The sequence below is a fragment of the Siniperca chuatsi genome, linkage group LG3, assembly GCF_020085105.1.
Source record: "Siniperca chuatsi isolate FFG_IHB_CAS linkage group LG3, ASM2008510v1, whole genome shotgun sequence".
Classification (NCBI taxonomy): Eukaryota; Metazoa; Chordata; class Actinopteri; order Centrarchiformes; family Sinipercidae; genus Siniperca; species Siniperca chuatsi.
The window spans coordinates 15,992,727-16,019,575 of NC_058044.1; the positions used below are offsets into that span (position 1 = coordinate 15,992,727).

At 39.2% G+C, this 26,849-nt stretch overlaps 3 protein-coding genes across 8 annotated transcripts in view; 2 read left to right on the forward strand and 1 right to left on the reverse strand.

Moving 5' to 3' along the window:
- pds5a (PDS5 cohesin associated factor A) overlaps window positions 1-10,813 on the forward strand; it is a 30,686-nt gene extending 19,873 nt beyond the window's left edge. For 4 of the 5 annotated variants that reach the window (XM_044191129.1, XM_044191130.1, XM_044191128.1 and 1 more), the window contains exons 14-34: window positions 237-318; window positions 454-502; window positions 677-816; window positions 1,446-1,561; window positions 2,154-2,259; window positions 2,828-2,988; window positions 3,122-3,245; window positions 3,416-3,574; window positions 3,790-3,858; window positions 4,070-4,206; window positions 4,533-4,656; window positions 5,030-5,234; window positions 5,620-5,734; window positions 5,846-5,978; window positions 6,837-6,956; window positions 7,212-7,274; window positions 7,780-7,931; window positions 8,026-8,107; window positions 8,216-8,481; window positions 8,708-9,017; window positions 10,439-10,813. In XM_044191129.1, coding sequence (XP_044047064.1) covers window positions 237-318; window positions 454-502; window positions 677-816; window positions 1,446-1,561; window positions 2,154-2,259; window positions 2,828-2,988; window positions 3,122-3,245; window positions 3,416-3,574; window positions 3,790-3,858; window positions 4,070-4,206; window positions 4,533-4,656; window positions 5,030-5,234; window positions 5,620-5,734; window positions 5,846-5,978; window positions 6,837-6,956; window positions 7,212-7,274; window positions 7,780-7,931; window positions 8,026-8,107; window positions 8,216-8,481; window positions 8,708-9,017; window positions 10,439-10,477 — 2,752 coding nt within the window. In that variant the 3' untranslated portion in view covers window positions 10,478-10,813. The remainder of the gene's footprint in view (window positions 1-236; window positions 319-453; window positions 503-676; window positions 817-1,445; window positions 1,562-2,153; window positions 2,260-2,827; window positions 2,989-3,121; window positions 3,246-3,415; window positions 3,575-3,789; window positions 3,859-4,069; window positions 4,207-4,532; window positions 4,657-5,029; window positions 5,235-5,619; window positions 5,735-5,845; window positions 5,979-6,836; window positions 6,957-7,211; window positions 7,275-7,779; window positions 7,932-8,025; window positions 8,108-8,215; window positions 8,482-8,707; window positions 9,018-10,438) is intronic. The other variant, XM_044191132.1, reaches the window with a different exon arrangement.
- Window positions 10,814-11,613: 800 nt separating this feature from the next.
- On the reverse strand, window positions 11,614-18,014 carry ube2kb (ubiquitin-conjugating enzyme E2Kb (UBC1 homolog, yeast)). 2 transcript variants are annotated; one of them, XM_044191133.1, is made up of 7 exons: window positions 17,712-18,014; window positions 16,721-16,814; window positions 16,555-16,613; window positions 15,293-15,375; window positions 15,082-15,181; window positions 14,652-14,780; window positions 11,614-13,927 (listed from the first exon to the last, which is right to left on the reverse strand). In XM_044191133.1, the coding sequence occupies exons 1-7, from the start codon at window positions 17,772-17,774 to the stop codon at window positions 13,853-13,855; spliced, it is 603 nt and encodes a 200-aa protein (XP_044047068.1). In that variant the 5' UTR covers window positions 17,775-18,014; the 3' UTR covers window positions 11,614-13,852. The 2 variants fall into 2 exon arrangements, with proteins under 2 accessions (XP_044047068.1, XP_044047069.1); XM_044191134.1 differs by lacking the exon at window positions 17,712-18,014 and adding an exon at window positions 17,471-17,589.
- Window positions 18,015-19,168: 1,154 nt separating this feature from the next.
- On the forward strand, window positions 19,169-26,612 carry smim14 (small integral membrane protein 14). Its single transcript, XM_044191138.1, has 5 exons — window positions 19,169-19,361; window positions 21,225-21,320; window positions 22,211-22,259; window positions 22,490-22,644; window positions 23,982-26,612. Exons 2-5 carry the CDS (start codon window positions 21,246-21,248, stop codon window positions 24,018-24,020), a joined length of 318 nt encoding a protein of 105 aa, XP_044047073.1. The 5' UTR covers window positions 19,169-19,361; window positions 21,225-21,245; the 3' UTR covers window positions 24,021-26,612.
- Window positions 26,613-26,849: the final 237 nt, after the last annotated feature.

A 26,849-nucleotide genomic window follows, 5' to 3' on the forward strand; every position in this document is an offset into this window, starting at 1 on the left:
CATTTTTTGATTGTACAAATAAATACTGACCTGTATGTTTTAATGTATACTTGCTTATAAATACACTTCTTTAGAAAATACACAGAATCTACATACATCATGAAAACAAACAACACACTAATATGTCAATAAGTATATATCACAACGACAGTATATTGATCGTCCCCTGTGTTTTTTATCACCGCTCCTCTCACCTGTTTCTCCTCTCTCTTGGTGTAAATGATCTTTGCTTTCAGGGCCCTGAATGAGATGTGGAAGTGTCAGAACATGCTCAGAAGCCTCGTCAAAGAGCTGCTGGACCTCCACAAGCTGCCAGTGGTGAGTTGAGACACACACACACACACACACACACACACACAACACCCACTTACGTACAAATCTAACCATCTCCATGTCTTCTGATACAAATGTCCCAACATATGTATGATATTTTTTCTCTCTCTGCCCTGGTAGTCCGAGGCCAATAGCACAGCCATGTTTGGGAAGCTGATGAGTATTGCCAGTAAGTTGGAAACCACACAAACATATACAGGACGCTGCCATAATGTCCATGCTTAAGAGCTGTTGTTTTTTTTTTTTTTTCTATTCACATGCTCTGTCATTTCTTAAAAGGTAAAGGTTCATTCCATTTAATGTGACTGACAATAATTAATTTAACTCTGCTTTATGTTTACAGAGAATCTGCCAGACGCTGGAAAGGCCCAGGACTTCATGAAGAAGTTCAACCAGGTTCTCGGTGAGGACGAGAAGCTCCGAGTCCAGCTGGAGACGCTCATCAGCCCGACCTGCTCCTGCAAACAGGCTGAGATCTGTGTGGTGAGAGGATACTGATCACATCCATTTAGCATACCCACTCACTCACAGACAGACTGTTGACATTATTAACACATGGGCCACAAAAACAGCTCAATGCTGTGAGTTTGTTTTTGAGCCTGTGTTCTACACTGTAGTAGTCAAAAATCTCTCACGGTAGCTTTAAATCCCAGAGACTGTGTTTGTTTTGTGTGACTTTAGTTACTGAAAAAGGTTAATTTTATCTATATTTTGAAGGTACAGTCACTTAAAAAATTACATAAATTTGTTCCCCACAATTAATATTTTACTAGCATGAAATGTTTACATGCTATAGCTTCTACAAGCTTCTACAAGCACACCTAATCAATATCCCGGGTTTACCATAACAGAGCAAACCATGCAGCCTCTATTTTTGTTTTTACCCTCATAATGTTAGTGAGCTATCACGTTATTATTAAATACCTGGCATGTTTGAATTTTAGTTAGTGGAATACAAAACTGTAATATGAGTGCACCTTCATGGGTAAAAAATGAACGTACTTTAAGGAGGGTTGTCCTAGATTCAGTAATACAAGCATTGGCGTGAATGTGTATGCAGCATAAATCCATGAATGTGGGTGTTAATGGTGTACTGTTTGTACTGTGTGCAGAGGGAGATCACTCGGAAGTTAACGTTCCCCAAACAGCCCACCAACCCGTTCCTGGAGATGGTTAAGTTCCTGCTGGAGCGCATTGCCCCCGTCCACATTGACTCTGAGGCCATCAGGTCAGAAAAAATCCTGACATGTTCAACACACCAAGTATTGCGGTTGGGTTGTCTAAATTTCACAACAGACCACAAATATTAGCACATGTTGAAGTCTGAAGTCTAGTACCAATAAAATGGATTAGAGTAAATTTTGATTCAAATTGAAAGGGTTGAAATTGGATTGAAAATCCTGTTCTATTAGGTTTAAGTGTCTTTTTTTACAGAACACACAAAAGAGGCACTCATAAGCCAAACCAGCAGTCTGTGTTCCTATATCTCAGTGACAAGAGACACAAGGAGTACATGAAGCTCCCTGTGACATTGTGTAATACCATTAACAGGCTTTTCTCATTCACTGAGACACCTGGTGGTGGTGAGGTGTATCCGCAGGCCTTAGACAGGCCACAGGTTTAACCCTTTCTGCTTTATGGAAAAACACCATGAGAGAGCAAACACACATTCTGAATGACTTACAGTGCTTAAGTTATGCATTTTTTGCTATGCCTAATACATGCTATTATGTTGTCCAAAGATATCCAAGATAAGATATTCATAAGTGCTTCAGTTTGTCATTTAACACACATTGGTAATAATTTATGTTTTCTTTTAGTGCTCTGGTGAAGCTGCTGAACAAGTCTATTGAGGGCACGGCTGACGATGATGAGGAGGGCGTTACTCCTGATACAGCCATCCGCTCTGGCCTGGAGCTACTCAAGGTGCATAACATGGGCCAAGCATTCTGTAATAAATGGATATTGACAATAAGGGGGTTTCTGAGCAATTTCCAGAATATAAGTTTTTTGAGTGGTCAAAAATGGTTAAATTTTGCACCAAATCTGTGTAACAAATGGTATCAATCCAAAACTGCTGCAACAACTTATGAGACATAATTGAGCATGGGAACGGGCCTCATATACTTCCATCATAATGTTCTAAGCCCTTACACACTCTAAACTTCCAAAATTTGAATAGACACCTAACCAAAACACGTTTATTACAGATTTATGACTAGAAAAACTTGACACACAGTGCAGAGCTGCATCTCAAATTAATCTTCAGGTTCCCAGCTTTCAGATGGATTTATACCACTTCTATGTGGCAAATACTGTTGTCCTGCTATCTCCCCCTAAAGACAAAAATGGGTCTATGGTAGGGCAGAGGGGAAGAGGTTAAACATGCAAAATACTGTTCTTTTATGGCTTATGCATTTTTGCATATGTAATATGATTAATGAACAAATTAATGTTAGAAAGTAAATAATTTCTACTGTTTCACTCCTTGTAGGTCCTGTCATTCACCCACCCCACAGCATTCCACTCAGCAGAAACCTACGAATCTCTGCTTCAGTGTTTGAAGATGGAGGATGAAAAAGTGGCCGAGGCAGCCATCCAGATATTCAGAAACACAGGGCAGAAGATCGAGACAGAGCTACAACAGATAAGATCGTAAGAGAGAAATTATATTATACTTAAATGCATTTTAATGGGACAGTAGTCTGCATCTTAAGTGTTGCTTCATGAATCTACAGGCGTGGGGCATTGTAAGTCTTCCTAATGTCTGTTCTTATGTGTCCATCAGGACTCTGATTCCCATCCTGCATCAGAAAGCCAAGCGGGGCACACCTCACCAGGCCAAGCAGGCTGTCCATTGTATCCATGCCATCTTTAACAACAAGGAAGTGCAGCTGGCACAGATTTTTGAGGTAGGGGGCAATTTCCTAACTTACTAACCTTCAGGGATGTGCCTTGTATTACAAATAGTAACTTGTACATAATTTTCTTGTCTCCTGTTTTTCCACCCTGTGTGTCATCTTTTTCTTTAATTGACATTTGTTATTTTTTTCTTTTGTTTTTTTTATTCCTTCACGCCCAGCCTTTGTCACGTAGTCTAAATGCAGACGTCCCAGAGCAGCTCATCACTCCCCTCGTGTCCCTGGGCCACATCTCCATGCTGGCCCCAGATCAGTTTGCTTCACCAATGAAGTCGATTGTGGCTAACTTCATTGTTAAGGACTTGCTCATGAATGACAGGGTGCGTGGAAATCAAACTGTGTACTAAAACAGACAGTTGCGCATATAATTGCACAATTCTTACAGCTATTTTAGTATTTTTACAATGTCATAGACACATGTTTATAAAAACTTTCAACAAATATACCCAGTCTTGGATAAACTGAGATTGAGTAGTGTGTGTATAAGCAAAGAAAAGAGTGAGAATGTGACTGTGTTGTGCCTTTGTGTCTCCAGTCGGTGGGAAACAAGAACGGGAAGCTGTGGACCACTGATGAGGAAGTTTCACCTGAAGTCCTAGCTAAGGTAAGAGGCAAACACATCTGTGGCATTTACTTCACTTCTTGTCCAATCTGATTTTTCATTTCTACTTCATGCATGCACATCTACGATCTTGTGTTGATGACAAAGATTTGGATCTTGTTTAATATGCTTGTAATAAAAAGAGAAAGATATGCGGTAAGGATGCAGGGACCTCACTTTGCCTAATTATTCATGCTCTTGGTGTTCCCCCCAGGTGCAGGCCATCAAGCTGCTAGTGCGTTGGTTACTAGGAATGAAGAATAACCAATCCAAGTCAGCAAACTCCACCCTGCGCCTGCTGTCAGCCATGCTGGTCAGCGAGGGAGACCTCACAGAGCAAAAGAAGATCAGGTAACTCGGGGGTTGAAGGACACTGTGCTGGATCACAGTAGAGCTGTTAGAGGATTAAGATCTAGTGCGGGGCATGTACAAGAGTTTAGAAATAGCTAACTTTGGATGGAGCACATAACATGTTATCTGGTTAGCATTACTTGCAACAAAACATTTTTCATTCATTCTGAAACATGGAGCTTTAGAAGTAATAGTTAACAGCTCCCTAATTTTATTAAATTTAATAAATAAATTATTACAGATTCAGGGGTACAATTAGGGAGCAAAATGGGCAGTTGTAAATTGATTTAAATTTTTTTGTCTTTGTTATTTCTTCCTTCTCACAGTAAGTCAGACATGTCTCGTCTGAGGCTGGCCGCAGGTGGAGCCATTATGAAGTTGGCCCAGGAGCCCTGTTACCATGACATCATCACACCTGAACAGTTTCAGCTCTGCGGCCTCGTTATCAATGTCAGTCCCACCTTTACGTCACTTTTTTTTTATAGGCGTTTTTGACAGAAGACATTTTGGCATGTCACAGTAGGAGAAGCACCGGTGAAGATAATAAAATTAATGATGACTGAATTCCATTTAGCTGCTTCGAGGTCCTGGTATTGTGCATGCTGTCAGAGGGGAACCATCATTAATGTTATTAAAAACACCTGTACTTTTCACTTGTACAAGTGAAAATGTCTGCTGTGAAAAAGGCCTATGATAATATGCACAATGTATGTGTATACAGTCTGTAGATTCATTTGCAATGTACTGTATGAATAAAAGAACTAATAATCTTATTTACTTTATTGTATGATTGAGTTTGTTTTTGATTCCTTCCTATGTACAGGATGAGTGCTACCAGGTTCGTCAGATCTTTGCTCAAAAGTTGCACCTGGCTCTCGTCAAACTGATGCTGCCCCTGGAGTACCTGGCCGTCTTTGCCCTGTGTGCCAAGGACCCGGTGAAGGAGCGCCGCGCCCACGCCCGACAGTGCCTCCTCAAAAACATCTCCGTCCGCAGAGAGTACATCAAACAAAACCCACTCGCTCAGGGTCAGTGTTCAGCCTATAGATGTTTTTATGCTGAATCTTCATGATTACACACTGCCCGTGTTGTCATTTTAGAGAACATAGCTTTATTGGACAGCAGTTTAGACTATGAAAGACCAGTCAAACTTCAAACGGAACATAAACAAATTAGAAAATGTGATACAAATATGGCATTTAAGTTTATTTCATGAATTGATTTGAGGAAGGTTACGGTCTCCTTATCACTCCACACAGATGTGACACATTTTCATCCGCCGCAATTTTTCATCTCTTCAGTGAAGTGGAAGCCTCAGTGGGCGTTTAAGTCACATGTTTCAGATGCATCATGATTGATTCGCTTAGTCTGTTTCTATTTAACTTTGTTGCATTTTGTTTTTTCTTCCCTCAGAAAAACTTGTCTCCCTCCTTCCTGAGTATGTCGTTCCCTATATGATCCACCTGCTGGCCCACGACCCAGACTTCACAAAACCACATGAATATGAACAGCTCAAAGACATCAAAGAGTGAGTGTTGACATACTGTATTTTGTTTTTTCCTGATTTAATAAGAACATTTTATACTCTTGACTTATAACGCTGTGACATACAGCATGTTTATTGTGCTTCTGTGCGTAGGTGCCTGTGGTTCATGCTGGAAGTGCTGATGACCAAGAATGAGAACAACAGTCATGCCTTTCTTAGGAAGATGGTAGAGAACATCAAACAGACCAAGGATGCACAGTGTCCTGAAGATGCAAAGGCCAATGAGGTATGCGCGCGCACGCACACACACACACACACATATGTGCTTACTCAATGCGGCAAACAAAGAACCAAAAAAAAACGCAATAAGACAAAAAACAAAACACAGCCAGTCACACACATCTCTAAAATGTTCAAAATTAAAGTTGAAATTGATCCAATTTCAAGTTTCTATGTCCTTTGAACAACCTTTTAATGCAGGCATGTGCAAGATTTCAAAACTAGTTAACGTTTTATGGAGACTTGTCTTGCTAGATTATGTTAAAACAAAACATTTTTCCATTTAATTCTTAAACATGGAGCTTCAGGAGTAATGGTAAGCTAACAGCTCTTCAAGAAAACAAGCTGGTGTCCATAATGTTTTTAAATTCAGAAAATTATTTATTACAAATATTATTATTTATTACAGTTAGGGAACAGATTTGCCAGTTCTAAATTTATTTTAAAAAATCATTTTGATGACTAAACCTGCGACATACAGCATGTTTATTGTGCCTGCGCTTAAAGAAAAAAACTAAATGGATAAACTAACAAACATGATGAAATCCCAATAGAGATGATGACGTATGGCTGTAAAACATGTCTGGTTGGACGTACACGATAGTTGCACATATGGGTTACAATACATTTCATTAAATTTTAACTTTATATTGTAGCTATAGCACCACCAGAAGGAGAATTGTCCCCATTTTTGAGCATATATATTATTGGGGACCAGACTGCTGTGCAAAATATTGGGATTTTATGTTCATGGGAAGGCAGGTTTTTGTAAAAGAAGCAAAAACAATAGGCTAAGAACACTTTGGGCCCATCAGCTAATTATCACACAATCCTAATCATGTGTCTCATGTTGTTTTGATTACAGAAGCTGTATATTGTCTGTGATGTTGCTCTCTTCGTTATCGCCAACAAGAGCACTGCATGTCACCTGGATTCTCCGAAAGACCCTGTCCTACCCTCCAAGTTCTTCCTTATACAGGACAAGGCAATACACATACAAACACACACACATTTGTAGATAATGTATTTATCCTTGTGAGACTGGAAAATAATTTCAAATCAAACACATATCAGACATCTGATACATAAATACAACCATTTCCTCTCCTCATGGAGATAGAAAAAAAGTGACTTATGTCCACTCAGTGGTAGATAAATATGGGCACACACTTTTAAGATTAAAGCCAGAATCATGACCTTTGACCTAATCAAATTTTTCTGTTGTAATTTCTTTCAACAGGACTTCAAAAATGATAAAGAGTATCTGTCGACTGAGATGAGACAAATGCTGCTCACTGGAAAGGTAAATGCAAAACACTTAATGCTTTCATGATCACTGTAAACAGGAGCACCACTCAGTGTTGCACCTATTTACTGAGCAGTCCACATTATAGATAATAATGCTTAAAATTGCAACAAGGGTAGTTTGATGAAGGGGCAGATTACATGAGGTTAACACTTTTTTTGGGGGGGGGGGGGTTGGGAAAGTGGAGTAGATTATGATATGGACATTTATCTGAGAAGGTGAAAAAGATCATTTTATTCATTTTATTGTGAGTTTAGAAACATTTGTATATACATATTTGTATTCTCAGTATACTTGGGTCATCAGCTTGTCAAATGAGTGCAAAGGGAGTGCAAGATCTACGTGTAGTAGCGACAGTGAACAGAGAGAATTGAGTGATATATTGAAGCCTAATCACTGATTATTTTTACACACAACATAATAGTTGGGGATCAAATGCTTACCAGCTTAATAACTACATCACACAAATCCACCACTTCTCTCCTCACCTTTCTTTATGCAGCCTAAACCAGCTCCAGTGTTGGGAGCTGTGAACAAACCTCTGACAGTACCAGGGAGGAGGATCTTCACCAAGACCACCACAGCCTCGGACACAGCCAGTAACACCAGCACCAACTCCTCCCCGCTGAGCTCCTCAACCATCAACAAGAACAGGTACGGACACATTCACTCGTACATACACATCATCAGAAATAAAGCTTTCTTCAACTGAGTGATTTATTTTTTTAAACGTGTCTTGTAATAACAGCAATGCCGCCACTGAGTCATCAGAGAGCCGAGCGCAGGAAAACAATGAGAACCCGGTCATCAAGAATGACGAGGGGAAGAAGGTGAGCTCAGACAAGACAACCTGGTGTCAACTGGAACTACACATACTGCAACGTTAAGCAGAGTTATCCTGACTGAGCTTTCCTCGACTGTCTGTCTCTTTCTCTCAGGAGGAGCAAAGTCAGAATGCGACCCCTGACGCAGAGACAGAAGCGTCGCCTGTCAAACGACGTGGCCGCCCGCCTAAAACTGCTGCTGCTCCTGCGGTGGCTGAAAAAGAGGGAGCGGCGGCACCAACGGGGGTAGGAGCTGGCAGAGGCAGGAAGAGAGCAGCTGACCCCAACTCCAACCCATCGGCAGAGTCAGTCAACATCAAGATGTCAAAACAGCAGCAGCAGAATGATGAAGGGACAAAGAGACAGATTGACTTGCAGAGGTGAGAGAGGAGCCAAGGAAAGAGGAAAGGTGTAGCAGAAAGTCACTTAAGATGGAATTTACCTGAGTAGTAGCTTATCACATCGAAATTGACAAGAGAAGTCTTGACGGTGGTGCTTTTAACTTTGTAGTGTGTCTTTTTAACCGATAGCTAATGAACGCACCCTAATCCTGAGATTGCCAAGAAATCCCATCGTCCTTCAGATGTCAACTTCTTTTCTTATCAGGTGGCCGTTTGTGAGCAGAGAGAATGAAAAAGTGAGAAAGTGGGAGCCAGGAGAGGAGACAGGAAGAGCTGTAGGGGCAGTTGCCCTCTTGGGCAGTGAGGGCGACACTGAGATAGAACTGGAGTCCAGCCCAGAGGGTATAATCTGTGGCAGGAAGGACAGAGAGAGATACCCCCTCACACAGGGACAGACCAGCTGTGCAGCCCAGTCTAAAGCATATAGCCAAGGAGATACCAAGTCTACTAGGAGGGGAGTTCCTTCTGGCAGGCAGGGAGAGCCCAACAGTGGCGACAAGGCAGGCGGGCTGGCAGTGAGTTGGTTTAGTCCAGAATTTTTCTTAACACAAGTTTGTCTGTTATACAAACATTTTTAAAATACGCTCATTTTCTTTCTTTCAGAGAGTTACATGAGAAAATGATACCTCTTGCGTGTTAAGGACGACCTGGGGCTTGGAGGTGATTAGCCTAGCCTTAGTTTAGCATAAAGTCTGGAAACTGCTAGCCTGGCTCTGACCAAACTTCAAATATACGCCTACCAGCACCTTTTTAAAGCTCACTAATGAACACGCAATATCTTGTTTGTTTTGTGGTTCGCTGAACCTCTGTGCAGTGCCTACGGCTATAGCGCTGGTTGCCAGATATAGTCTGAGCGTACAGGTTTTAGCATAGGTCTCTGTACAGGCGCAATGATACCAAACCTGGCAAGTTCACTGTTTGCAGCTGTTCACCAATAAATTGGTGTAGCACTTAAATTATCATTTTCATATTTTTATTTTGTTTGGGTATTTTTTTAGGATTAAACAAACGTGATACAGTCTTAAGAGTGGTATCAATCTTCTCATCTAATTCATGGAAAGAAAGCGAATAAGTCTTCCTTTTTAAATTGTGTTTATAGGGGCACATCACTGATTCTGCACATCAAATTCAGTTTACTCGTCACAGAGTGTAGTGTGGCTCTGAAAGGGAGCTTTCTAAAGTCTGAGAAAATAACCCTGATGATGTCATGTATGATGTTTGGGCTTGGAGACCACACATTTTTAGCAGAGAACCTGCGTCGCAAACTTGGGGCAATGAGATGATGTGGGCATTTACCAGGCAAGGAGGCAAACGAGTTCCATTATGGGAAATTTAGGATCCAGTGTTTTAAGGGGCTTAACATATACTTAAAACTAAAAGTAAGGATATCTCAGTCTCCCAACTTTATGGAAGTGCAATACAACATCGCTGGAGTTCCCCACCTAAAGGCAATAGACTAAATATGTAGGACAAGATTTCACTTGGGGTTATATTTTTCCTAAACTGAATAGTTAAAGGAAGCATAAAAATAACAGTTTGAGATGCTTCCTTTAACTATTCAGTTTAGGAAAAATATAACCCCAAGTGAAATCTTGTCCTACATATTTAGTGATTATTTACCGTAATTCACTTGCAGTATATTATATACTCTGTTTTTAATCATTCAGTCAAAAAAACAAATTGCATTGTTTAGTTATAGACCTGTTTATGGCTCTTTTAGTTGACTGCTTTTAAGGAAATCCCTCATTGAAAAGACCTTAAGATGATGTTTTAGTTTTCATTGAAATTTTAAGAAAAATCAACAAGTCCCAGATAATTAGATCAATGTTACGGTTGTCATTCTGTGTTGGGATGGTCTTTTAAGTCACTGTGAAAAGGCGTTGAGAACAGAGGGATGATGGGGCCGACACTGAATCAAACATTTGTTGTCTTTCAGGTAAAGAGGAAACCGGTGAAGGTGAAATCAAGACTGTAGAAAATGGGCCAGACTCTTCCTAATACCTTCCCAACCCTACGCACACGCTCCTCTGACTCTAAAGCTTTCCTGGACACATTATGGACCTTTCTGAAAACACACACATGCAAACACACACCACTGACATCCTAGAAGGTTTTAAATACCTTTATAGTCATGATCTGAAGCTCATTGTACGTAGGTTTTATTCAAAAACATGTTGTTTTTTTCATTTGTGTTTGTTGCTCTTTGCTTCTTTTGTGGAGCCATTTTTAAGAAAAAAACAGGATGGACATTTTACAAACGTTTTAATCTGGTTATGATTGTTGCTTATTAAATTCCCTGGGAAAAATCCTACTGTATGTGTCCTGACCTCTTACTCCTTGTGTCTCACAATATTTTAATTTTCAAGCTCACCAGTTTTACTTACACTGTTGTATTTTGTAAATACCCATGTGCAAATTTCCAGTTAAACTTTTTGAATTTAAAAGACAGTTAAAAGAATTGCAGCAAATGGCTAAAATATGGGAACATCATAGCATAAGTTTTGTGCATTTAACAGATGTACCAGCACCTAAATTTTATAAACTTTATGTTCAGGGGCTTTAGCTTGGTTGTAGCGTCACAAGGCAGGCAGAAACCCTCGGTGGCTTCTTACCTGCCACCTGCAATGCTTTTGATTTCTTTCCAGTGTGTTAACTGACAAAATTAAGCTGTCAAACAGTTCTGGATACTGTGCACCAAGCTGTTTCCCGCCTCATCTCCTATACAGGTCAGGAGCTGGGTTTGAAATGAACTCCCGTTTGTTTTTTTACTGCTGAAGTATAAAACAGTACTTCACTTTGGAATGCATAAATGATAATACTGTACAAGTATGTGTCAGGGTTTTGTTCATCTTTTACAATTATATATTTTTTGTACTATTGTCAGTTATTCTGTTGGGTAAAGCCTACTTTTAAGCATTGAGTGAGTGGAAACTTTGCGGGTTGTGTTGACTTATTTTTGATGTAGTTAAAGTATGCCTATTCTCATGATCCTATTTTATAAAAAACAAAAATCAAGAAAATAAATGCTTTTAGATGTTACCATGCAGTACATTTGTCTTGATAGCCATGTTTATGAAGTGCAGTTTTCAAATTGACGTGACAAAAGCAAACTTGGGTTTCCACTTTTTTTTTTAATCAAAGAAACATGACACTGTCACAATAAATAATCATGCTTGTTATACTGCTGATGCTTGCTTCCAAGGAAACAAAAAAAAGTCTCAATCCAAATGGAGAAACTGAGATGCAACAGCCCCCTTTTTTATGCTTTGTCTTCGTGCAATATTGTACATAGTGAGAACACCGGGAAGACGGGGAGAAGGGGTCCTCTTTTCCTTTTTTGTCCTTTCTTTTTCTTACAAAATATAGATCCAGCCATCAATGGTGCACTCTAGAGATAACGAGACAGCTCTTTATCAAGAACCTGACTATTTACAAGTAAAGAACATGGTGTGTGCATTCGTCTCCCTGACTATTAACTTTTTTTGGCTCTGGCTGGAAACTGTTTATACTGTCAGTGGAGAGACTGTAGTACTGTAATATGACACTGTGGTGGTAGGGGCTGAGCTGGAGGGCAAGCAAAAAGTAGATAGTTTTTTTTTTTTTTTTTAAACAAAAAAGGCCATGTGTGAGGATTCATCAACACCCCACTAGTCTATATGCTAAGCATTCCTTTACAGTTCATGTACCTCAAATCAAAATGTGTGAAAACACTGTGCAGGCCTGCAATCTGCTTCATAGAATAACAGAGGAGTTCCAGCCTCTTTTACTACTCATAAGACATTATTCAAAGACAACCTCAATGAGCATTTTATTTGGCTGTGTAGTAAAGCATGTTTGGGAATATAGGACATCACCTATACCCCTCTATATGGCCAAAGTTTTGATTGAGTACTGCTGGATTGGATCAGTGATTAGTGATGAAGCTCCCCCTCTTAATGATCAACATCAGGACAGAGGGTGAGCAGATCCTTAATCCGTGGCAGAGAACAACTTGCCTATGGTTGAATCAGATTGCTCTGAAATGACTTAAAAAAACAAAACCACAGCACTGCAAACTCAAATCCTTAATGACATTCAGAATCACTCGTTTCTTCTTGAGGTGCGTTTCATGTTGGTGCCAGAAGAGAACATTTTCCAGCAACATGCTCGTCAAATCAACAGAAAAGCTTTTGGTTCCCTACAAATAAAGTCAAACTGGGTGTGCTCAAGTGGCTTGCCGAGCAGCGGCTCCAGGTGTCTCTTTCCACAGTTAAAAAAGAGTCTTGCAAGTTCCACAAGTCTGTTAAATTGATCCGTCACCACATAATTTGGCCAAATAAAATAAAGGCAGCAGAGAACATGCAAGGATAATAAAGGACACATGACAAGGTTGGATTGTGGTGTAGCAGAAAAAGGGTGCCATGTAATGACCTTCAGGGGCTGGCTGGCTGTCACCCTCCTATGCCATTAGGGCCAGGATTTTGGCTGTGCCACCCCTAAATATTTGTAAGAAAAAGAAAAAAAAAAACAGCAGGACATTCAAAGGGTTCCTGTGGATCACAAAAGCATAAAAAGATCTCTCTCCATATAACTGTAAACTAGGCATAGTTTATATTTAAAATAATTTGTTTTACAATGCCATGTAAGAAAAAAAAAGTATATCCCCATTGTATTTTCAAATTTACACGCATCTATTTACAGATAACTTTTTTTCCCCTACTGTGCAGATGTTTGACGATGTCTGTGTGATCTTTTCTAAGTCTACAGACAGAAAAAAATAACTTGTACATCCAAACCTCTGCAGATGATTGAAGCATCTATGATAAACTGTTCGAAAAAATCCAATACACTGCTCCAGCAGAACACTATCCAGTCAAGTTAATTTAGTCCAGCTAGACCTTTATAGCATTAAATGTCCATAAAAGAGAATAATCTGACATGAGGTCCAACTGGTTGCTGAAGGGAGTAAATGGTGATGTACTGTGAGAGCAGTATGCAGGATTTCCTTTACATTTTACCCTGGAAAATCCACCAGGCAATGGCAGTTACTTGAAGGAACAAAGAGTCAATATGATTAAAGGGCATGGAAGACAAGATGCATGACTGAAGGTTTTTGGTGGCTTTAAGAAAAACATTTTGAGTCAGTGGCAGAAAAGCATAATGGACAGATGGGGTCAGACAGGCAACAGGGTGGTGTGCATATTGGCGATTGTGGTGCTACCGGTGTTTGTAGCGAACAAACTTGTTATAAAAGAAGGCTCAGACTGCTGTGGTGAACGGGCTGTTGTCTGCGTAACAAAAGGCAATGGTGCCGGGGGAGGACGTGATGTTATGATGAAGGGAGTCTGGGGTCCTCACACCTGGCTGGGTTTCAGTTGCTGAGGAGCAGCTCTGTCGCCGTTTCCACATCCCAGGATTTTGAAGACAAGGCTGCTATTACTGCATTCTGTTTGTGAGGGGGAAATGGAATTATAACTTACTGTAAGCCGTGAGTCATTTGCAAGATCAAGTTAATAAAAACTGAAAAAATTATTTTAAAAAAAAGGAAATAAGTATGCTATTATGAACATCAAATATGTCAACCCTTTGATGCAAGCAGCTTTTTTAGAAAACACAAATGAAATAAATTCTTTGCATGGTAATTATGTTTGAATAAATTATGCCTTGTTAAGAGTAAATCCTTTGACATTTACTACACTGAGACTACACAAGCCCTGCTCGCTCTGCCAAGCATGCTGTTAAAACATGGCAGCAACTAACGATTATTTTCATTATTGATTAATCTACCACTTTTTTTTTTGTTTAGTCTATAAAAATGTCAGAAAACAGTAAATAAATGCCAATCAAGTTCCAAGATGACGTCTTCAATAGACTTTTTTCGTCCTACCGTCAAAAAACAGTTGAAAACCCGAAGATATTTAGTTTACTATCACAGAAGACTAAGAAAAACTAAACATATTTATATTTGATAAGCTGGAACCAGAGAATCTTTGCCACTATTGCTTAATAATTACTCAAACAATTAATGGATTATCAAAATTGATGCCAACTGATAGAAAATGAATCAACTGTTTCAGCTTTACTATCAAACAACCCGCACCCCATACTCTCCTGTCCCACACTATGCTTTGTAAATAAACGTTACAACAAAAACAGAAAGTGGTTCTGACCTTATCAAAGCCCATGGCACAGAGTTTGTCTATTTTGCGTGTGTAGTCGAGACTGGAGACAGGAGCGCCTGCGTAGACGTGAGACCACAGCCTTGCAGTCTGTTTGAACATTTCTGGGTTCTGCTTATACTGAGGATGCAGAGAGAAAGCTCAGTGAGCACGGTTAAATATAAAAAGAAGTCAACACACAGTGAAGGTGAGAGAGAGAGAGAGAGAGAGAGAGAGAGAGAGAGAGACACTGTGTGTTTAAATGCCTATGACGGTCTACAGACCAAAACTGGTCAAACAAACATTGTTACCAAAATATAAGTCTGCAAATTTTCCTCGTTGTACTCTTGTGTTCAGCTTTTTTACTAAAAATGTTGTTTGCCATCTGAATATAAGAAAGGCAGTATTACCGTATCACAACACACACAAACATCTTTCTCACCTGGTTTGCTACTACGGCATCCTGTGGATCATCCGGTTCTGCTGCAGCAAGGAGAGCCTGTAGAGACAACAGCACCGTCCGCAGGGTCATAGCAGCTGCCCTGGTTGAGACAGATTCAAAGTTGGAGCAGGTAAGTGGAGGGTTTTTTTTTTTTTACTACACTGGAACATTGCGTGCAGCACATCACAAGGTTCAGACACGTCTCACTCACCATTGGTCTTTTAAAATGTCCAGACATATCGCTCCTGTCACAGAACTGATATTGGGGTGCCAGATCTTAGTGATGAAACGTACCTAAGAAAAACAGGTGAGAAAGGTTATCTGGATAAAAATTGTATGATTATAGATTTTAAGGAGGCAAGTGTGGCTTACAATTGGGCACATTTACAAGCACACTTGTGTCCTGGTTTTGAGTCGTATCCTTGTTTTGATCATATCTGAATAGGGTTCGGCAGTATGACGATATGATTGTTTCTGTGGTAGCTGTCGCTTTAACATCTCTGGGTGTATTAGGCCATTGTGGGCAATGTTACAAGTCAATGAGCAGAACTGCTTTATGACAATATTGTATTTTTATATGATTGTTGCATTAATATCACAAAGTACTTGATTTGTCAGTTATTTTATACCGTACATACTTATCAACCTCTACATCCACTTTATTTTAGCTTTTATACTTTATATCCACTTTGTACTTAATTTATCTTACCTGTTTTATAGTGTATTATATTTTGATTTGCTTAGTACTTCTATTCCTTCTATTCTCAAGTGTGCATCAACGTGATAGTGAGCAGCTGTAACGAAAGAGTTTCCCCCTTGGGCACCAATAAAGTATTTCTGATTCTAATTTAATTCACTGGATAAGACAAAAACAGACATTCCTCTCTGTTCTACGCATAAACAGTTTCTCAACAGATTTTTAAGAAACTTTATTATATGTGATAGAGGATTTCATGTCAATCACCCCAATATTTGAGATATAATGTTTACAAGAGACATCAAGATTCAGCTCCCTGTATATATGAGCCTTAACAGTATCCAGGTTTCTGATCGTTGTGTGCAGGTGTGTCTTTGATTCCTCATCTCAGAAACTACCTGTTGTTTTTTATCAGACTTTCTCTTTCAATTTAGCTTGCAGATTGTCACGGTTATCATTTATCACTATAATTTTTCTTTTACTGACAAACTACTATGTAACTGTAGTTGTGGGGAAACGACACACAGTGATCAGAAACCTGAATAAGGTTATTTACAAGCCACAGTGTCTCGCTTTTAGATCTATTAGAGCACTTCAGATAGCATATTCAAGTTCCTCAAGCCCAGATTAAGAGCAAAGTTTTTGAAACCAGAATACGATGTTTACTCCAAAACTATGCTAATCAAGATAATAGTGTGCATGTAAATGCACTAAAGAGTGAGAGAGAGACAAAGGACCTACAGCAGGTAACAGATGGGAGGTACTGAAGCACATACCTTTGGCGGGTTAAAAGGGTAGGTTTCTGGGATTTTTATTTCAAGCTGATATCGGCCACCTTGGAAAGAAAGAACAATAACAAAACGTTTTGACAAATCATAACGTCTTGCAAGTCTTGTAGCAGATATCTTGTCAAGTCATTATAGTACAGGTGTGTGACAATACCTTCATATGGTGTATCTGGAGGACCTGCTATCTCCCCCCTCAGCTCTGTGAAGTTCTCATCCACCAACTCTACTTTTATCTGGTTTTTACTTGTCTATGGGTTGGGACAAATGAGAGGGACACAATGAATTACCCTGATGTTTTATAAAAACACTCTGTGTCTTGACATGTCTCTGTCAAGTATGAAAACACACACATTTACAAACAAATGTGAAGCCACAGACATATTGGCTGGTAAAGGCACAGCAACTGTCATTCTTGTTACAGAGTTCCACAGGAAAAGGACATTTAAATACGTTAGCAACATAGATAGCTTGCTAGTACAGCCAAGCTAGCAAAAGTTAACTACAAACCCACAATAACAAGACTTGACAGGTAGTAGGATGACAAAATACACACTTTAAACGACCGCAACCCTTCCCTACTGAAATAAACAGTTGATTAACGTTTAATACATTTGTTAAGTTGGTGAACGTTATAGCAAAACACCACAGGCTAATGCTAACTGTGGATGAGATGTCAAAATAACGTTACCGTTAGCAAGCTAAAAGCTGCTAACCCGAACTATCAGTAACTGATTTACGTTAGTAAACAGCTACGGTACCTTGTATGAGACGTGTGCTATAGCCCATACAAGGTAGGTTTATTTTAATTAGGTAATCACACAACAGTGCGCGGTATTGATTGTTAGAAACAGAGGGCCTATCAGTTGACAAAGCTGAATCCCCGGTGTTTCCTGAACACACCCACCTGACATAACAGGAGAGGTTCGACCAGACGCTGATTTCAAGCTAAAGCTAGCTAAAGTTCTCCTGCTCAGGCCTGAACTACTGCAACACAGGACCGGGACCTGACGTTAGCGAGGGGTAGTTAATTTGGCTCTCTGTCATAACGGCTACAGACACTTTACATTTTAACTGAGTTGAAACAATAACAAGAACGGAGCTGAATCGAAGTAAAAAAAATTAAAAAGCCAGTAACATTACCGCACCTCTTCGCTTTTGAGAACTTCTTTGAACTCCCGCTTGATCCTTTGGACCGCGATGTTAGCCATGGCTGTGTCTGCTGAACTGCTGCTGCCTTGAAGCAAGACCTGGGGCCTCTCTCCCTATGTTGTCTGTCTGTATGGGGACTGCCTGCTCGGTGCTTTTCACAGTTATGAAGCCCTCCTTTCACTTTCACCGTATACCGCCTCTTTTCACTTCAGAGGCAGCTCACCGTTACCGTTGCCGTCGACTGCCTGCCTGCCTGCCTGCCTGCCTGCCGGCCAGCCAGCGCACAGCGAGTCTGTCCAGAACATACACACACACAGTGCCGCTAAATGGAGGAGAAACTGGAACTTTCATTAATGAGCACTGGTACATGGGTTTATGTTCTTTTGAAACTTGCCTTCAGGACATTTCTCATCATGTGCTAAACACATCTGATTTCTAGCACTGGTAACTAGCATTTTCATTCACCCACAGGATTGCACATCATAAAAAAATCCCCATGTGTTATGGGGAATTTATCTAATTATGTTTTAACAACTATTTACAGTGCACAACCCTCAGCTATCTCTGGCGGTCCACTCAAATGACATTTCAACTTTCATCTCCTTCTCTTTTAGTGGAAGTTCAGTTGCTCCCTTCTTCACATACACTTCAGCTGACAGTTCAGTTTCATGGCTAAGACAACAACTTACATTGAGGTTGCTTTCATTTCTAAGTGGTTTATTAAGTGGTGAAATAAAAGTAAGAGAAGGAAGCTGTAAGTGTGAGTGACAAGTATTTGGATTTTTACATACAAAACATACATTCATTTCATAAACTATGATACAACAAACATAATTATCTCCTGCTCGACCAGATAAAACATTAAAATACTACTTACACATGTTATAATGATCCATATAATATCATATAATAACACTGAAAGGCTATTGATACTTTGGTACTTTTCATTAAGTACAATTTTGAACTTTTACTTGTAATAGTGTTTTTATAGGGTGGTGTTACTACTTTTATTAAAGATTTTCATTAGATTTCCATTCCATTAGATAAAATCAATACATTTTCTCCGACCTGTCAGTGTTTATGTGAAATTTTGAGCTATCATGTATGGCAGCCAAATAACTACACTTGTCATATACTTGTAGTGGAGTAAAAGTACAATATTTATTTGAAGTAGAAATAGCATCAAATTGAAATACTACACAATTTTAAGGTATTGTACTTTTTTAAGTACAGTATTTGAGTAAATTAGTAACATTCACGACTGTATTTGGTTACACAACTGTACCGATGTTGGAACTCGGTTCATCTGCCTCTGTTTGATGGATGGCAGAAGCCGGCCGTCTGTTTGTTTACTATCCAGACGTTGTGATCGTTTCTTAGCGTGATTGGCTCAAAGGCCCGCCCATCAAATGTTTGGACCAATAAGAGACGCTTAAAGCGCCCCGTGCGTGACTACGCACACACCTCTAACCCGAGTTCCCGGATGGTCGATCGTGAAGAATAGCTCACGTGCAACAAACAAAACACAGACGGTAGGTTGACATGTCTGCACACTAACGGTTTCTGTGGACAGAAACGGTGCAGCAGCCGTGGAGACCAGGCCCTTTAAAGTCATCTAACGTTTTCTGAACATCGTCAAAGCTCAAGTAAGTCGTGTTTCTATTCCGTTTGCTGTCACATCTGTCTCTAATCACATGTCCAATAACAGACGAAAAAGGACAACGCTGCGACTTTTAGCTCGGTCGGCTGGCTAGGTTAGCAAGAAGCTAGTCTAACGCTAGCTAAGTTAGTTCGGGAGCAATATTATCTGAATGTAAAACTGAAGGGTTGGTAAATAAATACTGTTGATAGCTGCCCTTGATTTGGTAAACTGGACACTTCGTTTGTTCGTCACTCTAGAAATATGCAGGCAGGCAGCCACCCATGGAAAATATAACGTGTACATGTTTTGATTACTACTCGGTTACAAGTGAGTTTGTAATTGAGTCAAAATGTAAAATGTCAGTGTTAAGTTAATGTACAGTGAAAGTCATATTTTTTTTCAACAGTTTATATTTGAGCATTTTGGGGTCGAGCAAAGTGATCGTCAGTTCATAGTACAAATATTAAAAATGTACAAGTACACAGTAGGGATGAAATTTCGTTTATTTGGAGCCAATGGTACTACATTTAACATTTAAGCAATGCAAACAAGGCAGGCAACATAAGATGCAAAAAGACAACATAAGCACATAGACAAAAACGGTGCAAAGGACAAGACAAAAACAGACAGACCATTGCAAAAAACATCTTCATTACATTTAATAGTTTGTAATAGAAACTGTTTATTTTTCAACTGGAAAATGTACTGCTCTATACAAATCTTGGTCACAATTCTTAAAAAAAAAAAAATTTAATTCTAGGGATTCCTTATTAGAAATGTTTGTGTATGTGTGTATATTAATGTAATAAAAAGATGAAGAAAGGGAGAGAAATTTAGCCAATCAAATACTGATGTTATTGTCAGCCTCAAAAATCCAGGTTCCTGGTATACTGGGATAGACCTGGATGACTTTGATTAGGCACCTGTAGCAGTTTTTGTTTGCAAATTCAGCAAGATCATATATATATATATATATATATATATATATATATATATATATATATATATTTTGAGCTGTGATTAGCCTCCCGTGATGATGGTGGATGTCAACCAATCAGCTAAATTCTTGCATTTATGGACCAATTCATTGGCCAGCTCTGAGCTTATAATGGGACTCCTGATTAGTGCTATATTAAAGACAAGTGCACCATATAGGTAAACCATTTCAGACTTTACATACATGTTAACAATTAAATGGATAGGGGCGCCCCAGTAGCTCTCCTGGTAGACTGTGTACCATGTATCAAGGCTGAGTCCTTACTGCAGCGGCCCGGGTTCGATTCCAGCCCGGGCCCATTGCTGTCTGTCATCCCCTCTCTCCCTCCCCTACCTTTCCTGTCTCTCTCCAGCTATCACTATCACACATTAAAAAAGCAGAAATCCCAAAAAAATCACCTCATCACCTGGTGGACAGCACCAGAATCTACTGAGAAAATACTGAGTTTTTTGTTAATAAAGGCCCAATTAGAGTAATAAAGATCTAGACCATTTTCAAAAAAACAAAGTCACAAACATTTCTCAGTTCACTTTAATTTATTCCCTAGCTTTACTGTTCACTTTTAAGGTAGTTACAATGACATTACATCTCTGCAGAGCAAAAATGTGATAACATATAGTGTTTAAAAACAATTGACTGGCAGCATAAATACAGTGACAGCCATCAGTCTTAACAAACACACAGATTACATGCAGCAAGATACAGCCACAGAGTCTGCTGAATGTCCTTAACTGAGCAGTCTCCTCCCTCTAATCTGTGTGTGCCTGTGAAACAACAATAGAGCACAGCACTCACAAGAGGAAGCATTAGGTTTCTCTCACTTGTTCTTGTACGTCCTAGTTACATACAGTACTTTTGTTCTGCTCCAAGGTGGACACCATCTGGTAAGAAATGGCAGAGGGAGGCTTTGATCCTTGTGAGTGCATCTGCACCCATGAGTACGCTATGAGGCGCCTCATCAACCTGGTAAGTCGTGGAACAGAGGGGCTTTCACTGGCACTTGAAATCTTAAGTGGCAGACTTGATCATAACAGAGTTGAGGTGCAGTTGTGAAGTATTCCAAGTATGCAGTGTGAAGTAAAAATATCTCCTGCTGAAGTCGAGAGATGGAAGCAAAGAGATTAATCTTAGAAGCACCCAGCAAGTAAATAAAAGTCTCTAGGGAAGGAAATGAAAAGCCGTCGACTGACAGTGAGCCAGCATATCCTGGTTCCTGCTCATTGTTTATCTTGAGAGCCTATCAGTTCTGCCACGCAAAGACGTTTCACTCTGTTGCACTGTGTGCTTTCAGGTTTGCTTTGTGCTCGTAAATATTCTCTGGCTCTTCTTAATGGAAAGTGTGTGTTGTAAAAAATTAGGTCAAAATTACGAGAGAATACAGCTTGTAATTATGCCGTGTCAGTTTCCAGGTGAACTCATTGGTTCTTTGTGCACAGGTGTAACTTGCACGGCAAGCTGCAGTTGGCTCAGTGCTTGAAGCCACCCTGGGGGTTTTCTGATTTGCTTGCCGCAAGAAAGGGTGTTGTCCAAATACTGGCATTTGCCAGTCAGAACTGAACAGTATATTTTTAGGATGCAGGCAGAGCTCAGATGGTTGCTTTGCACCATCCACATGTGACTATGTCCTGTTGGTAACAGTAAGCTGTGAGTAGGTCATATGTTTGTATGCCTAATGTAACAAGTAACTCATAAGGTTTATTTAGCAGTGTGTTTATAGACCACCTGTATTTTCTCTCTCCCTAGATAAGGGCAGTGGTAACCAGATAAATCAAAGTCATCAATGTCATAGAGTGGAAGAATTAATATTATTTTTTAATACTCTTATACTTATGTTCCTTCTGTAATTTCTCTTTCAGCTCAGGCAATCTCAGTCCTACTGCACAGACACAGACTGCCCTCAGGAATGTATGTATGACTACATTAGACCTTATGCATTTTTCATCATGTGAAAAGCATGGCTGCACTCAAGCATGTTTTCAAATCAGAAACATTAGTTCAATGTCAATTTTCTTTTATATAGCGCCAAATCATAACCAAAGTTATCTCTGGGCACTTTTCATATAGAGGAGGTCTAGACCAAACTCTCTATTAGTGTTGATTACATGTGTGGAGTGCAAAGATGTGTTTGTTTTCAGTGCCAGGTCCCAGTGGGCCAGTTGGCGGAGGAGGTGACCTGACCCTCCCCATGGTTCTGATAGGATGGATGGTGCTGGCTCTGCTCCTGTTCCTGTTGCGCCCATCCAGTCTCAGGGGTCCCCGGCCCACAGGCAAACCTACTGGACCCCACAATGTCAGTATTGATCCCACTCTGGATATATAACAATTATATTTTAAATATTGGTACAGTACTGCTGTGCTTTCGTTTACCATGACAGTTTACCACAAAGTAGAAGGGAATTTACTTAAAATCAGTTTCGCATGATACTGAATAAGATGCAATGTATGGTGATTTACTGATATTTAATGAAAACTGTTACCCTGGATTCAAATCTAAAAAAATGGCAAACAAAAAAAGTAAGCAATGTTATTAGCTAAGTTGGTACTTTAATTTGCTGCATTCTAATTATTAGGACTATCTCTTATAAGGTTAGAACTATTTACTGGCTTGTTTTTTAAAGATGAAATACTGAGAAATGTGCAGAAAAAATGTGTTCATATGCCTAAATTTATAGTTACTGTTAAAAAGAAATAAGCACAACATGTACTTCACTTACTTAGTGGTAGTGACACTCAGCTCATTAAAGTATATGATCAAGGATCTGATATTACCAATCATAAAAGGCTTGAGTCTGATGAAGTGCTGACTGAAACGCATTACTCTTATCGTTGATCATATATTTTCATGTGTTTTTATGTATCATATTGTTATGGGCTGACTGTGCGGTCACTACCAAAAATACCTGTGGTTTATTTTTTCTGTTTTTAGTTCATGTTATTGCAGTTGTGTCGTCGCATTGTATCCTTTTTTATAGCCTTCTTACAGCAGACATTTTGACTTGTTGTAGTGGGAAAAGCACAGGTGTTACTGATAACATCTGTTCTATAAGTGTCCCAGTAAGCCATGACAGTGTGACAGTGAGCCAGCATGCACAATACCAGGACCCTGAAACTCAAGCTGCTAAATGGAATTCGGCTGTCATTTATTTTATTATTTACACCTGTGCTTTTCCTGTAACATGTCAAAATTGCACTTTTGTATCAACAGTTTTTGGTTTGTTTGATTTTGTTATACACAGTGAACTCTGGTTTTGTAGGGCAGTATGTATTTTTTAAAATTGGTTTTAGGCCACTTTTTTCTATGCTAGTCAAGTTACAGCAAGCAACAGTCTAACCAAATGCAGAAATCATTTATACATTTTCCATTTTAGAAAGTTGTTGAACAATTCAGATGAACCAGAAACTAAATGTTTGTTCTGTGATGTGAACTGGAGCTGTACTTTAACGATGACTCAGATCCTGGATGTGAACAACCAGATGAACATTTGCTGATGTCTTGTTTGTCCAAATTTTAAATTCACCTATTTTTGTCACAGCATTGGCTTCAGCATGTGCTCCTTGATAGCATCATCAAGACGGTTCACTTTTTTCTATAGTAAAGACATAATATGTTCTTGTCTTGGTTTGCAGAGCGACAGAAGAGAGCCCCCAGCACCACCTATTGATTAGCAGTGGAGCCAGGGTACCAGCACTCACCCACCTGCTCTGACTGGAGCTGCACAGATGGCTAGTTACTGTGACCAGGACGGCACCATCTCCCTGTCAACTTTCACTCATATATCTTTTTCTTTTTTCCTATTTTAACACCATTGTGTTTTGGGGTGGATCTGTCTGATTCCTGTTAGTAGAGCCCAAATGATGCTGGATTGATAAGGCCGATACAGCATTTCAAAGTTACAACAAATCTGATGATATAGCGGTCAATATAGAACTTTTTTTTCTTTTTTTTTTACATAAACACACAACATAAACAGTTTTGGCAAGTATTTTTGATAAAGATGTAGACTGAGGCAGGATATTTTACAGTTATAAAACTTTTGATTAGGAAACGTCACAGGAAATTTAATAACTATACATAAAAACACAATCCTTTCACAAACATAAAAATTGAATTAATAGAAATAAGTACTGAAAATGTTGTTTTTGTATATCTGCAGGCATATACACTGATACAACATATCTGTGATATGCCAGTTTTGACTGATAATATCGACCGACAATATCAGCATGTTTATATCAGCTGAGTCAGTCCCTGATCCCAGCTCTGGTGCTGACTGATCTGCAGAAAATCAGACATGAACTCAAAATGAAGGAATGTGCCACATGGGTTGAGGGAAAAGGTAGGTGGTAGCGGAGAGTTTCCTTTTGGGCAGTTAAATTGTTGTTTGAGTGCTTGCTGAGTAATGAAGGGTGGCGGCTTCTTCAGACTCTCTGAAACATTCCACACTTTCCACTTTCCACAAAGTCACATCTCTAAACAGTGCCAGTAATGATGTCATATCACATAATGTTTTAATAGCATATTTAAACCAAGTGAACGATTCAATTGAATGAATTTATGTGGTTAAATTCTGAATTAGGATTTGTTGGACAATAACATGGGATATTGATTTTAGTGAATCAATCTTTTGTGTTTAAATCCAGGCCTCAATTAGATTTCCTACTCACCCCAGCCTGCAAATAGTCCAGTCTTCTTATATTAGCTACATTTCCAAGAACATGTCTGTCCTTTTTTATATAACTGTTGGTTTGGTGATTTAAGACGGCAGCAACAGATCTTAAACAGTCTGTTTGGAGGTTTAAGATTTGTTAAATGCTCACTTTTCAAACTCATTTCACATCGTTGAAATGAACTGAATTTCGGGCATACAGATGGGGTATAATAAGTGTGGTCATTGTAAAACAATATACTCAGCACAAGCAAATACGTTTTAATCACATTGAGATGATTCTGTGTGCTGTAATTGTTTTATGGTTAAAAGACGAAAAATAATAATTGTATACTGACTTAATAGTAGCCGAGAGTCCTATTTTTATTAGCACTTTTGTTGTGGTATGTCTGTTCCTTGAAGGTGTGTTACTGATGCAGCTGTCTAAACGATGGCCTTGTGGAGATCAGGGCCTGTACTTTTCTTACTGAGAATCACAGCAGTCTGTGATTGATGGGAGCCATCCAAAGTTTCTACTTCACAACTTCTGTATGATAATATGTCAAACCAATGAAAAGGAAAGGAGCAAGAAAAGATGCATTTTCAAACAGTGCCAATGTAACTATAGTTCTGGTCTCAATGTTCATTTAGAGAACAACCTCTTGTGAAAGAACAGAAATATTTGAGGTCATTTTTATTTTAAATTTGTGACGGGAAGAGGACGAGGGAATGAGCTGCATGTTTTCTCATTCTCTACTGTGGTTTACGCTACAGGGTTATTTTCTTACAGAAATTGTTGATTATTCATTTGGTCCAGAGCTCTGTTAAATAAGTCATTTAGTTTTACATCTAAATATTTTTTGCAGAAGGTTTGTCAGCTAGATCAAAGATTGAAATACAATGAATGAACAGAAAAATAGAAACCTGTATAGCAGACCAATACAGAGGTGAATGTTGTTTTGTTCCCGAACCATGTATGTAAATGTGGGTTGATATTTATACAACAGTACAACAGTAACACAAATTACATCCTCAAAGTTGCAGAGGAAAATCAACCCTTCTTTGATACAATCTCAAGAAAAATGGAACATTATAATAGCTGTTTTTTTTGTATGTATTGCTGGTTATTGGATTTCACTACATGATAGAGGGCTCTGCTGTTTTTCTAGTATCTTTATCATGCCCCTATCATGGAAACATGGCTGTTAGTGTTTCTGGGGCTTGGTTTATGTTCCAGGGTACCTGCGCAATCAGAAATGACATAGATTTGTCTTAAAATTGAAGGGTCTTTCTTGAATGCATGGTGTAAGAGTTCATCCCAACAGCCTTCAGTAGCTGGCTCTCTTTCCATATCAGCGAATGTCCTGAAAAATGTTGCTACATCTTTCTAGACTTGCTTGGGAGATAGTAGAGAGGAGATATAACGAAGGAAAAAGTTAAGTAAACCATACGTAGGTATATATAATTAAGTGGGAAGCCATACTAGATTGATGAGATAAACAAGTGGACTCTGGTACCACAGGAGACCTTCATTTACACTGTTACTGTCTAAGAGAAAAAGGGCTTCAACTATGCACTTTTCCTATAACAAAATAAAAAGAATTCAGTCTTACTGCCTGACTGTGTTTTGTTGTGAACTTATACATTCCTGCATTCACTAATGCAGATATACACATCATCATATACACATATTCTCCATAAATGCAACAAAGCAATATCAGTATGTAACCAGTGGTGGAACTAAGAACATTTATTCAAGTACTGTACTTAAGTAGGCTACAATTTTGAGGTATTGAGTTTTTCCATTTTAAGCTACTTTATACTTTCACTCCACTACATTTACTGGACA